Here is a 14063-nt window from a genome sequence, read left to right on the forward strand (position 1 = left end):
GAACACTTTGCAGTGTTCATAAAATAGGCTTATTAAAACTAGGTTAGGTGTCGTAAAAATAGAGAGAACCTATTAAGGTTGCAATTTGCAGCAGTATTTATGTTTGTTGTGTGCATTTTGCTTTTATTTCAAGCCTGGAGGTGTATTAAAGTTCAAAAAATATCTACAGTAAGGTATTTGCTATGCTATTAAAAGACAATTTACTGTTAGACTACTTGTTGAAACTTTCAATATAAATTACTATGCATCAATACCAAGTACTTTTGTATCATTACATCCATAGTTCAGCTGAATTTTCAAGCAGTAATAACTAAATTGTCTTTGCAAGCATAAACAATTACAGTTTGTTTTGAACTTGATAATTTTGTGTCTTTTTGTCTTTGCAATGTTATTGAATAAAGCTAGCTACTCCCCTTTGGTTAGAAGTAATACAAACTACAATAAATGCATTAACATATGGACATCATACATAACTTCCACGATCAGCTGATTACAGCATCAGGCCTGTTGTTAATGTTAGCTTTTGTAATGTCACTCGATAATCCTTCACGATTATTCACAATATAAATTACATATAAACTTCTAAATACCCTGATCTCTTAGATTATTTTTGAAGTGAAACTTTAGAATAGGCAATTTTAACTAAGGAAAAGCACAATCAACTAATTTACACAATCTTCATTCTAGAAAGATTACCATTACTGCACATCACGATAAAATGTATAACAAAAATAAGATATAAAGAACACTACAAGTACAAATGAAGTATATTGCTCATGATATAATGAAGAATTCCTTTCTGTTGTTGTATTTCACTCATTACACCCATTGAGACAAACCAGGCTTCAGGATCCACATGATAAGACAGTTTAAAAACTTTGAAATTATCTAAGTGTATGAGAAAGAAAACACAGAAAGGGAAGTTAAAGAAATCTGAAGCTAATCTTTATTTCTCTTAAAGTTTATGAAATATGTACTTGTTATTACTACTCTTTTTTTTAATTTCTAATACATTTGTATATTTTAACTATTTCACAACTAATAAATCAGGTATAAAATAATCCCAAGCAGACTTAAGCTTAAGAAGTACCTTACCCAAAATTGGCTTGTATCAGTCATTATTCATTAAATTTGTCTTCTAGTCTAGATTTCTAATTTGAGACTTATACATGTAAGTAAAACTGTACTTACTGTTAGGCAGATTACCATTCTTATAGCTAAACTATGCAGCAAAATATCATTCTATGTTAAGGTTAGAATGACACTGAAAACCTCAAAAAATGATAAATATTAAGTATCATTGCAATTTACATTATTGTGATATTTCCTGGTACATAAGATGATGATTTTGATTCTGCATATCAAGATATATATATATATATATATATGATATATATGTAGTAACTACAAAGATATAAAAAAACATGATCATCAGCTGTAGCCATTAAGAACGTGAAATGTGTCTTTATATTCCACCAAACATGGAATTAGATCCCTTGTGATAATTAGTGTTAGTTTAGTTTTTTTTAACAATAATGACCACATGTTATTCTTGGATGATGGAGCCTCAAGTGTATAAACATATTTGTTGTATTTGTTTAAATTTAACTCTAGCATGGCATATCTCATGCATGTTACTTTCCTTTTCCTCATGAATACCAAATTAGCCCCAAACTGTCAAGACAATTGCTATTACATTTGCATGTATTTCTAACTCTTCTTAATGGGGTTTTGTAAAGCATACTTGTCTTGAGAGGGAAAATGGCTGCTATAAAAGACCATGATCTTTGAAAATGATATTGTATATATTTAAATAAATGTTTAAAAATACATACAACAACAACAAAAAATGGTATTTCAAAACAAATTTTCGTATTTTACAATGATATAGTATTAGCAAGTTATCATTCATCATCCCACTTCTACTTTGTGTGTACCAGTCTTTTTTTAATGTGAATACTGCTTTTGTAACCTATTGAACTTTAATTTACTTTCTATTTCCTATATTTATTCAGTAACAACAAAAAATAAGATCAAAGTATAAAATATATGAAGATATAACAAAAAGAATGAAGATTAAAATGTAAATTAGAATCCAAAGTCATGTACTAAAGTCAAGTATTCTAACATTAAGTGGTGTTTATGTTTAAAAATTAAGTTTTATGATTAAGTGTTTGATTATAGACATAACTCTCATTTATAAATTTTGGTTTATAACACATAATTGACTGTTTTCAAACAGGAACTTTGAAGTTGTCAACTCCTCCAGTAAAAGTGAACAATTGTTCCTTAGTTCTGTGAACTAAAAGTGAAACCATTCATAACCTTTCTATTTCAGAAATGCTTTCAGTGTACAAGCTAATTTGGACATATAAAAATAGAACTATTGCTTGTGTTCCTTCACATAGACCTCATATCTGTGAAACACAGGGAAAGAGTTAACTTCAGATCATATAAGATTGAACTTAGTGTGTAAACACATTCAAGCCTTTCATTTCCACAAAAAATTATAGCCCATGTCCTTGAAATTCAAACAAATAAATGTGTTATCTCCCTGGGAAATATTGCACCAAAACTAAAAAAAAATTGTATTTCTTCTTTATGAAAAGGATTATTTTGTAGAAGATAGTTTTTTTTTGTTTTTTTTTTTTGGTTAGGTAACTCACAGAATTAAAAGATCTTTTAAATATGTGTGAAGGTCATGTAATACTTCTAAAACTTGTCTGAAGTTTGTATTGATAAACAATAAATGAGTCAGTTTTAATTAATCTTTATTTGCTTGAATATTTATCATAATTTTTTTCTTAATTATATCCATACCTTATGAATTTGATATGACCTGAGAGGAAACATGTTTCTGTATATCATTATGAATTTTCTGACAGAGTAATTTTATTTGCAGAATGACTATTATGATAATACTTATTGAGGAGTAAAGTTTCATAACCATCAGAGAGCCAACATTTGAAAGTTTAGTTAGTTTCTTTGGTAGAACTACACATTTAAATGTGTATTTGAATGGTTTTAGAAATATTTAAAACACATTTTCCATAATATCTACACATGTGACTAATTATTTATTGTTTTTTAACGAAAGAACATTTGGTCCCTTATGGCAAATGCTGAAGAGTTCAGCAGACAAACTGTCACACCTACATGACATTATGGTTGAAAGATTACAAGAACTTGTCAAACATATCAGCCATTACTGTGAAGATCAACAAAAAGTACACAAACAGGTAGGATTAACATAGCTCTATTTATTTATCTCCATAAAATAGAAGTTTTATTTTTTAAATTTTGTGGAGGAATTACTGAAGTACACATGAACACCTTCAGAAATGTTCCAAGGGGGACAAAGTCAAAATCAAGGGATGTTGGACATTTTGCCATTACAGGCAAGCTCCCACAGTCAGATTTGATGGGTTTAATATTTGTAAGGTTAGTTTAATACATACTGCAGACTTGTAGCTATATATAATTTGTAACTATTAAAGAACTGCAAAAGTAACTACAACTGTTTAAAATTAGGCCATTTTGAAACTGAAAATTTGAATTTCAATAATTGATCATTATGAATAGGCTCCCTAAGAAGAATGCACTGAGTAATTTGAGGTTTAACATGCACCTCTGAACATAATCATGACAAAAAAACATTGTACTGAAGAGCTTATTGCTTTTTACAGAATTAGCTTGAGTGTTTCTTAGCTTATGATTCGATGTCTTCAATTGAGGTAAATCCATAGCTTGTCTGTATAATGTCTCTCCAAAAACTGAAGTAACTTGCTTGTTACAAGTCTACAATATATGACCTGACTCATGACACAATGTTGTTCTGTTAGCACGTATGATGTTGATACTTCTCTGTGTATGATACTGGCAGCTGGTTGATCCCAACCATGCTGTATCATAGGATGTCTGCAAGACTGCATCAGTCTCTTTGTTAACCTTCTGCCAGTATTACCAGCAGGTGACCTCAATGACTGTGTCAGGGTTCAGAGAATGGTTTCAAGATGGCATCATTCTCTTTGATGAGCCATGTTTAATATCCTAGAAACCACTGTGGTAGTGATGTTTTTCAATATATAGCTACAGGGTAGGTATCTAGAGCTTTTAAGTAAAGCTCTGACAGACCTAGCAACTTTTATTAGAATTGACAATTAAGTGTAAAAAGTAGTGTGAAATTGTAAAATGAATACAAAACTTGTAAATTTATATACATATGCTGAATCAATAAAGATAAGGTTATGTTTCTCATCCCTCCCTTCCTTCACAGACACCCATGGAAATACATATGTAATTTTCAATGAAAAAACTTGTGTAATTAGTGGTTTGTGACTTGTTTCTAAGTTTTATATCATTATGTATTAAAATGTGAGCTATCTTCACTGCCAGAAATGTGCCAGAACTGTTTTCTAACTTTTAACATTTGTTCTATTTGTATCATAGGTGAAATACAAACAACTGGGGACTGTAGATGTAATACAATCCTTCCAGCATATTGCTGCCAGCGTGTTAAAAGTAAGATCTTTGATAAATCATTTATGTTAAGTGATTCCTGTCAGTCTTTTAAGGTGATTAAGCAAGATTTCAAATAGTATATTTCTCATCCAGTTAGTAGTGCCATAAGAAAAAATTCTCATTTTTAAATGGTCTCAATCTATAAAAATTATAAAATTAGCAAGCATTTTTTTTTCCTTCTCTTAACTATGATTTTTCAGGTAAAATGATTAAACAAACTTATCATTTTTAGTTATAAACTTTGTAAGATGTAGAGTAAAAACTGTATAATTTGTAGTATTAAAAAAATTAATGTATGTTATTTCAAAAGTTTAGTCTTATTATAATATGTAATAGTATTTGAAACATTTGGGTGTTGAGTGAGTTGAAACTTTATTCTTATAAAACTGTCTATTTTATTGCAAGGTTATAGATATATAATTAACTTTGATGAGGTATATGTGTATTCTTGTAGCACAAATAATTATGGCATTTTGTGAGTTATTTTACATTCATGATCAAGATTTCATATTTCCAGCAATTACACTTTCTATACAATAGCTACATAAAATTGTTGAATTAAAATCGTAGTAAATAGTGTGAAGTTATAAGTTTTTGCTAGGTGAAAAGGTTATTAAAATGTGTTGCATCAAGTATAATGCTAAATCAAGTAAGGATAGCTAAAAAATTTGTGGGTATGCAGCACAGTCAGCCTGAAGAGCTCTGGTAGTGAGCAGTAGATTTCAACATCAGCAATATACAATAACAAAAGCAAAAAACTGAAATATTGCTCTATTGGAAACTAATAAGAATGATGTATGTACAAGCCTTTCCAATCTTACCATAATATCTTAGTCATGATTGCTACCATACTTAGAACTACAGATATTCATTAGTTGGTCACATCACTTCATTGTGTTTGATACACCAAGCTAAAGTTCAATATAATGAAAATATTATGCATAGCTATTTACTTACAAGTATGAAAATATGAGAGTACTTCAGGTATATTAATTTTTTTTGGAAATGAGAACTTACCTACATCAATTGATAATTCTTTCAGGCCAAAGAAAATTGTTACAAAAGATATATTGAAGTACAGAAACTTAGAGAAAGTGGTGCATCTAAAGAGCTGGAAAAAGTAGGTTACATCTGAGTTTGTTTTTGTAGTCTAATGCTATGTGTATTAGGTCTTTCTTTTTTTCCTGATAAATTTTAGTGATTTGCATTAAGCTTATTCTAAGCTGAACATTATCTTCAAGATCAGTGTTTATTTCTGAGTATTTTTGTTTGGAAAATAAGTTTAAATTTTAAATATTGCTCCTTGTACTAAATCTATAGTGATGAACTGATTCTATGTTAATGGGAGATAAAGAAATCCATGTTTGCTGTCATTTAGCATATGTAAATTTCGGTTTTTAAAAACAATTTGTAGGATTGTATACTGTTTGTGTGTGTGTATACATACATATAGATGGATAGTAGTAGTAGTTGTAGTAATAAACATATAAAATGAGAACTTAACATCAGCATGTGTAAATGGGAAAAAGTTATCAGCAACCACAAAATAATTAAGTGAAAAATATCATGTCCTGGCCATTGCAATGTTCCAATTTTCAAACCACATGTTCACAATCCTTGCTTTGTGACATGGAGCATTATCATGTTGGAAGGTGTAAAGGACCGTACAATAAAATTGCCACAATGTAGGACACACGGAATTGTTCAGAGCATCAATGTAGGACTCAGCATTCATGTATCCATGCACTGCGACCAGTGGACCAAGTCCATACCACAAGAAGCACCCCCAGACCATGATACTGCCACCTTCTCCAAGCATCCTCCATACCCAAACATGTCCATCAGACTGGAAGAGCATGTAGCATGACTCATTGTCCACAGGACTGATTTCCGTTGATCCACGTTCCAGGTTCGGTGTGTCTTGCTCCATGTCAGTCGATGGTGTGCATTTGTTTTTGTTATCAACAACTTGTGGTCTGCAGCTCTTCCAGGAAAATTTGTGGCATGCAGTTCTTGACATGACGTGGAAACACTTCTAGGATTGCCTGTGGCTGCTCGCATCTCCAAACACAGATTCTCTAGGGTCTGACAACAAGTTGAGGTAATCAGCCTTCTTAAGGCTCTTTTCAGTCAGTATTTTATGCCTACCTGGTCATTTCATAGGTTCATTGTCACCTATATACTTCCATTTCTTCAGCACGTTGCCAATTGTCAACCTGGGGATATTTAATTGTTGTGCAATAGCACGTATAGACATTTTCTCATATGACGTCCAACTATCCTTCCCCTCTGAAACTCTGTTAGCTTTTTCCGTGTACTCATTGTTTGGTGTACAAATTCGAAATGACTTCCAAGCAAACTGCTGATCACCTTTATAGACCAAACTATTTGCTTATTTTGTCGTCACACCCATTTTCCCGCAATCAGAGGTGTGTCCCATGACTTTTGGTAGGATAGTGTATATTATTACTATTTACTCATAAATGCTTAATTTTCATTTGTTGTTTTTTAAACATAGAACAATAAATAAAACCTTTGCAGAAAAACATTGATATCGAGGACTTGTAATGTTATGAAATTGGTTAATACTTGCATGTCATACTTGCAAAGTCTTGCTCTAAGCCTTATTTATTCTTTCAAGTGGAGGGGAAAGACAAATTACTTTTTTTTTACTCAACTGCTTCATGTCAGAGGCCTATATTTCCACCAATACATAGACAACTAGTTACTTTTGGCTTCCTCTCAGGTCGAATCTACTGTTCATACTCAGTTTCTTCAGCACATTGCCAATTTTCGACCTGGGGATGTTTAATTGTTGTGCAATAGCACATATAGACATTTTCTCAAATGACGTCCAACTATATTTTTCCTCTGAAACTCTGTTAGCTTTTTCCTTGTACTCATTGTTTGGTGTACAAGTTCGAAATGACTTCCAAGCAAACTGCTGATCACCTTTATAGACCAAACTATTTGCTTATTTTGTTGTCACACCCATTTTCCCGCAATCAGAGGTGTGTCCCATGACTTTTGGTAGGATTGTCAACCTTTGCACTGTCTCCAGTGTTGCGGTCCTCCAGACTCTCCAACGCGTTTTTCCCTCCTTTCTTCTAGTGGAGTATGGGAATCCTTGTCAATTACCAGTTCCAAAGTGCTGGGGTGGTGGACCATGGAGGCCTATCCTCCTGAGTGATACATCATACCACTCAGTTGAGAGTAGGACAGTGGCATTTAGCACTTCCTACCATAGACCTGATGTACAATTCCAGATACCTCCAGGTTTTTATTGTTGCACTACACCATATTCACATGTACATATACACGTGTATATGACAGATTGCTTTTTCCCACTGTGGCATTCTTCCCTCCTACCAGTGGGTCTGGTCTTGGTTGGCAATGGCCTAGTCACAATTAGAATAATGTGTCAATGGCATGATGCTCTTCTTACTGTGGGCCTAAGCTACAATTCCAGATACCACCAGGTTTTGGTCGAAGTAGTCTGCTGTGTCATAACTATATATTTATATTGTAGTTTATCCCTCAGCCTGAGACGTTCCTTCTATCTACCATCTTCTGGATGAGGTTCCCCAGGGGGGTCGGGTGTTTGTTAGAGATGGTCCAGCTAAGTAAGTCCTCACGTGTGTTCTGGCCAGTATCCCTCCTCCTACCACTGACTGTATGAAAAATACCCAATGCTGCCAGGTTTTGCACTAGGCTCTCCACTTTCCTACCATATGATGGATGTCGGTTTGTGGTGGATCAGGTGTTGAATGGACTGGAAATATTTGCAACTTGAGATGGATTTTGGTACAGAAGCTTGTCTTCCCTACCAATTCCATTTCCAGGTGAAGACTTTGAAAACTTGTTGAAAACTTTGCATTTTAATTTTTGATTAGTGATACTTATATCTAAATCTAAATATTGTGCTTTGGTTTTAATGGAAGAACTTTTTTCTAGAGTAAGTTCTGGTGGCTAAATTTATACTGCAGTGTCTTGAAAACCATTATAATTTAGTCTAATAATATTATCTCTGTATCTGCAAGCACAACTAATTTGCAAAGCTTTATTATAGTCATTATTATTAAGATTTGTAATGTATTAAAACTGTAGTCTAAATAAATACAAATCTACAACATAAGGGATGAAGTTGCCTTCCATTGGAATTCCCAGTATCTGTTGGAAGAATGTTGACTAAAATGCATGAAATGTATTATCAAGTAAAAGATACATGACCTGTAAAAACACGTTTAATGTGAAACAGTGGTAAGTTATGTGAATGACATTTTCATAGAAATTCTTTGTTTACTGATGTAGAATAGTAATTTACTTGATTTATTAAATAACCTAGAAATTGTTGATGGAGGACACTTTAATGTTAACAACAGGAAGATTAATGTAAAAATTACTGAAAGTAAAAGTTTCTGTTGTTTTTAATACTTTGTATATATTCAAAGGAATTACTGATGATAATGGATGGATTAATACCAGTTTTCTCTTTTATAATATTATAATATTTCTTTTAATGCTCTTTATTGTATTTTAGATGATTAACTATCAGAATTGATAATTCCTTAGTCATAGCATTTTTTCACCCCTACAATAAACATATGTTGGTATGGGGTTTTATGTAATTTGGGAATCCAAAATAATTTAGGTATAACATTGAACCAAGTGTACACCAAAGTCTGATGAACTGAAATATATTTATTTAAATTTTTTTTTATGAACCTTGTAACCCAAGGAATTGAATGTATTCAGATTCCCAGTTTGCCCCTGAAGAAGAAAGGTCCATCTTTTGAAAGTGCTTAGGTTATAGGGTTTTTATTCATTTCAAATAACACTAGTTATTTATATAAAATTATAATATAAAACTTTTTTCCAAATAGAAATGAAGTTGCTGGCTACTATGTAAATAATCTAATCTTTTTTACAGATGAATGCAAAATTATATCCAGCTTTATATACAGGGATTATAATAAATATTTCTTGAACTAGTAAAATTTTTTTGTTAGAACAAGACATGAGAGCTGATTTCATGAGCTTTTGCCAAAGCACATAGCCAACCAGAAGAGCAACTGTGAAAGCTGTCCAAGTGTTATCTGGCAGTGTGTGTCTTTTTCACATGTCAGGCTTCTCAGTCAAGAAAAATGCCAAGATAATCTCTCAATGCTTTCACGTTAATGTATGGCTCCAACAAGACAAAGCATCCAGGCACTTATCCAAGTCAACATGCCTGTTCCTATCCAAAGTGCAAGTACACAGTGAAACTCATGCTGTAGCATTTGCAGATATCTCACGTGAGCTTCTGTGCCTTTGGGTTGCTTAGATATCTCATCAGAACTCATCTTCTGTGCAACTGGTGAACTTTGGAAAGTATATATGTAGAGGAGGGGAAGGACAACATTGAACTCAATGTATTGTGTAATAGTTTCTTGCAGTAAAAATTGCATTGCAGAGCAATAATCCATAACGAGGAACATAACTCAGAACATTATCGATGGTGAAAGAAAGGACAGAAGTACTTTGGCACTTATATTCATATCATAACCTAAGCTCATGAAAACCATGTGTATAACATCAGTGTTACATGAATTTTTAATTTCATTAGTAATACATGCATGTGGCATTGATGTTAAATGTAGGTAATGAACACAGAATTTCAACAAAACACTGTTTTATTAATAGTTTGACTTTAAATTGGGTATCTCAAACATTTTCTTGAAGTATTTTTATTTTGTCATGTTTATTTTAGTTAAAACTAATATTTTGTATATTTTAACAGGCAGAAACAAAGCATAGGAAAGCATGTAAGTACATGAAGGTTTTCCTTTCTTTGACAATGTATATGGTATTATCTGTTTGGTATAATCTATCAAAACATCATGTAGTCTCACTTATACAGTCAAACAAAAAAGTACTCTTTGTATAGCTTTATCAAGTAGTCTTACCTTTAAAATACTGAAAGCCTTTCTTGTGAAGTTTGCACTCATACTGTTGTGGTATTTTCCATATTGTAATCAGTATGGTGCACAAACTGTTGTTTTATGTTATGTAGTGTGTTTTATTTCTATATTCTTTCTGAGTTTGCTATGAATAAAGAGTCAAGACACAGAATTATCAAAACAGCAATCTTCTTTAAACAAGTAATAATCAAAGTCACGAACACCATACACACAAAACAAAGGAAGTGTTTGTGGTGGGTGTGCTCATCTTGTTAGACAGGTGTGGAGAAATCTTTAATAGATTCATCTTACATGTTAATTTAAGTTATACAACAAATAGAAAAGTCCAAAATGAAAATAACACTAACAAATTAAAATGAAACACAAGTGACTAAAGTCTCAAAATCAAGCTTGAAGCTAGAAAATCTTAAAGTTTAGATTTATGATCCAGCTAAAATTCTTTCTTGTAAGGGCAAAACTGGCTTTAAATACAAAATCACATCAACAAATCCAGGTTTGCACATGTCCATTGCAATCATAGTGCAAGGGAATGGCATCCCCTGGCAATTATCAGATTTACTAACAGAAATAAAAGATGAGCATATATCTCAAAATGTCATAAGCTATCTTTCTTACAATAAAACATGGCTTATTGCTAATTAATAGATCAACATCTCAAGAAAGATGATTTGTTTACATAAGTAACTCTCTGTATCCAAACTGAATTAATCAAAAATAGTGAAATTTCAAAATGTTTACATATTAACTATATTGGAATCTAAACATGGTACAGCCTTGCACCACACCATTAACAATATATTGAAGAGCATGTGTCGCCCATAATTCTACACTTATGCATGTGACTATTGTATTCATACACTTCCTGTTCTTCTTCCAAAATTCTTTCTCAGGTTCTTGTTTTCAGTTTGGTTATAATAGGGGAAGGTCTTCTATGTGGTTTTTTTACTTTTACCCATTCTCAGTTTTTATTCCCTACATACCCTACATGTCTTGTTTTGAGACTTTCTTTTTACGCCAATATTAATTATTCTCACTCTCCTAATTGTTTGAGTCAGGATCAAATATCTGCTTTGCAGTCTTCATTACTTACAGGTTTCATTGATATTGTTTCTATTACCATGTATCTCATATGATTTGTTGACACTCTCAGTTGTTGTGTTGCAAGGTGCTTGTCTTCCTTTCATCATTTTAGCTGATCTTAAAAAAAAAAAAATACCTGCTTTTGCCTTTGCAGGTATTTAATTATTTTTCCATTGAGAGAAGCATACCAGCAGGTGTTAATTATGGTTTTAGCATCTCATTTTGCTGCTGGTCTTCATTCTCTTCCAGAGACTAGTGTGTAATGTTCATTGATCAAGTAGTCCAGGATCTGAAGATGAACAAAAAATCTGACGAACCCAAGGAACAAGTAGTCCAGGATCTGAAGATGAACAAAAAATCTGACATGATCCCCAAAAGTCAGTTTATATTGATGCTACATGAAAAGTATGAGTAGACGTAGTAAGCTTCCTTGGGTTCGTCAGATTTTCAATTTGATTTTGTTTAATTTTTACCATCCTCTTTCAGTTTCTATTTGATTTTTTATATCTGGAAGTTTTGAACATTTTTAATAAAAGGGGATATTAATGTTGTACTTCATGTTTTCTCATGGCTTTTATTCTAATCTCTTTTTAGTGCCAAAAAAATAGAATACTGATGAATGGTATTAATATATTTTCATCTAGATATTCCCGCTGTTCAGATGAAACCTATAAGAATTGTATGAAAATTCCTTTATCAAGGTTTTTGGATATCAGAGATGCTTATTTACATATCCTGACTAACCCATTTTCATGTCCGTTTTTTTTTTTTTTTTTTTTTTTTCATATCATTGAGCAGTGTATTGGTCTATAGCTCTCCCTTTTTTGGTCTGTCTTCGGCATGATATGTCTATATGTGTAGTCAAAGCACTAGCTGGTCTTTTACTTGTACTTAATATTGTTTTTCATCATTACATGGATAATCAGAGTAATCTTGCTCAGTTGACTTTTTTATTTGATGACTCATATTCAGTTGACTGCCTATTTAGTTCATCTTGGAATTTTGGATTAACATTTTTCGAGGAACTCCTCAACCATTTACTTTGACTTTGCAATCCCTTGAGTTTGGGGCCTGTTGTCTTTTACAATTTCTCTTACTATTTTTGATTATCTTCAAATGAGGCTTATTCGCAAGAGGATATCTTACATGCTGGTATGTGGACAAATTCAAATATATTTTTCCTGCATTTTTATCTCCATTGTATCACTGTCTATTCTGCTTATGGATTGAATTTTCTCTCTCTGGTTATCCTCCTGGATAGATGGAATCAGTAACAGGTGATATTTTGTCTATTCTGCCCAAATATGGTTAACAATTTCATTGATTGGGAATGAATTTGATTTCAAAGAACAAATAAAATAATGAATTAAAATACAGGCTCTTCTTTCATATGGAGACAGCATTTATGTGGATTTATCCTGTCAGAGCCATTGAAGAACATAGAGAAGGCAAAGAGGTACCCTGCTGAAAAGAATGAGTCTACATTAGATTCATTCTTTTTATAAGGCTGATCCATGACATTTATTCTCCCTGGAATCCAGATCTTTGAAATTTTTCTGTGGTTTTAGGGTCTACTCTGACTCTGTTAGACTACATCTTTTTTGTAGTCAAGATCAGTGGTGCACAAACTTTTTTATGGCACCCCTTTCTAAACATGTATTTTGTTCCCCACACCCTATGTTATCTACTTGTGCAGACACTGTACATGCCATTTCCCCATGTTAGTTGTTCTTATGATATTACATAGCAGTGGTAATATTTGTATTGTAGTTTCTAAAACATCTTTATTTTTGAATTTGTACTTTCAGATATATATATGCTCCTATGGTGCTCCATCTACCAACTCTCCATGCCCCTTCAGGGGTGGCATGCCACACAGTTTGTGTACCATGTAGCAAGATTATTCTCTTCGTGCCCTGTAACTTATACTTTTATAATATTCTGTTAATTTTGATTTTCACCAGAAATACAGTACTGTAGTCTGTAGTCATAAATTCTCATTTTTTCAAGATTATCAATTACATAGATGTGTAGTCTACACAGTTCCACAACACTACCCATTTTACCTATCCATCAAAGACTTAATATTTTAAGTTGTCACACACATAAACATATTAATCCTACAATAGTTGTGTAATATACCCTGTCAAGATCTCTCACTTCACACTCTTACTAACATAAAGTGGTATTTTATAAGAACATCTTATAAAAGTTGTACAGCATCACGTGTAAGACATCAAACTTTATTGTTTGAATTTCTCAAACAAACATACTTCACAGAAACTTGACAGCATCACCTGTGTCATATAGTATATCAAACTTTACTCTTAAAATTACTGACACAAACATACTTCACAGAAACTTGACAGCATCACCTGTGTCGTATAGTATATCAAACTTTACTCTTAAAATTATTGACACAAACATACTTCACAGGAACTTGACAGCATCACCTGTGTCATATAGTATATCAAACTTTACTCTTAAAATTATTGACACAAA

At 32.4% G+C, this 14063-nt stretch overlaps 1 protein-coding gene across 1 annotated transcript in view; it reads left to right on the forward strand.

The window, feature by feature from the left end:
• Positions 1 to 14063, forward strand: part of LOC106460725 (F-BAR domain only protein 2-like) — an 89526-nt gene that overhangs the window by 14749 nt on the left and 60714 nt on the right. Inside the window, exons 4-7 of the mRNA XM_022387502.1 lie at positions 3098 to 3239; positions 4450 to 4521; positions 5564 to 5641; positions 10301 to 10325. Coding sequence (XP_022243210.1) covers positions 3098 to 3239; positions 4450 to 4521; positions 5564 to 5641; positions 10301 to 10325 — 317 coding nt within the window. The remainder of the gene's footprint in view (positions 1 to 3097; positions 3240 to 4449; positions 4522 to 5563; positions 5642 to 10300; positions 10326 to 14063) is intronic.

Source organism: Limulus polyphemus, unplaced genomic scaffold (assembly GCF_000517525.1).
Source record: "Limulus polyphemus unplaced genomic scaffold, Limulus_polyphemus-2.1.2 Scaffold823, whole genome shotgun sequence".
Lineage (NCBI taxonomy): Eukaryota > Metazoa > Arthropoda > Merostomata > Xiphosura > Limulidae > Limulus > Limulus polyphemus.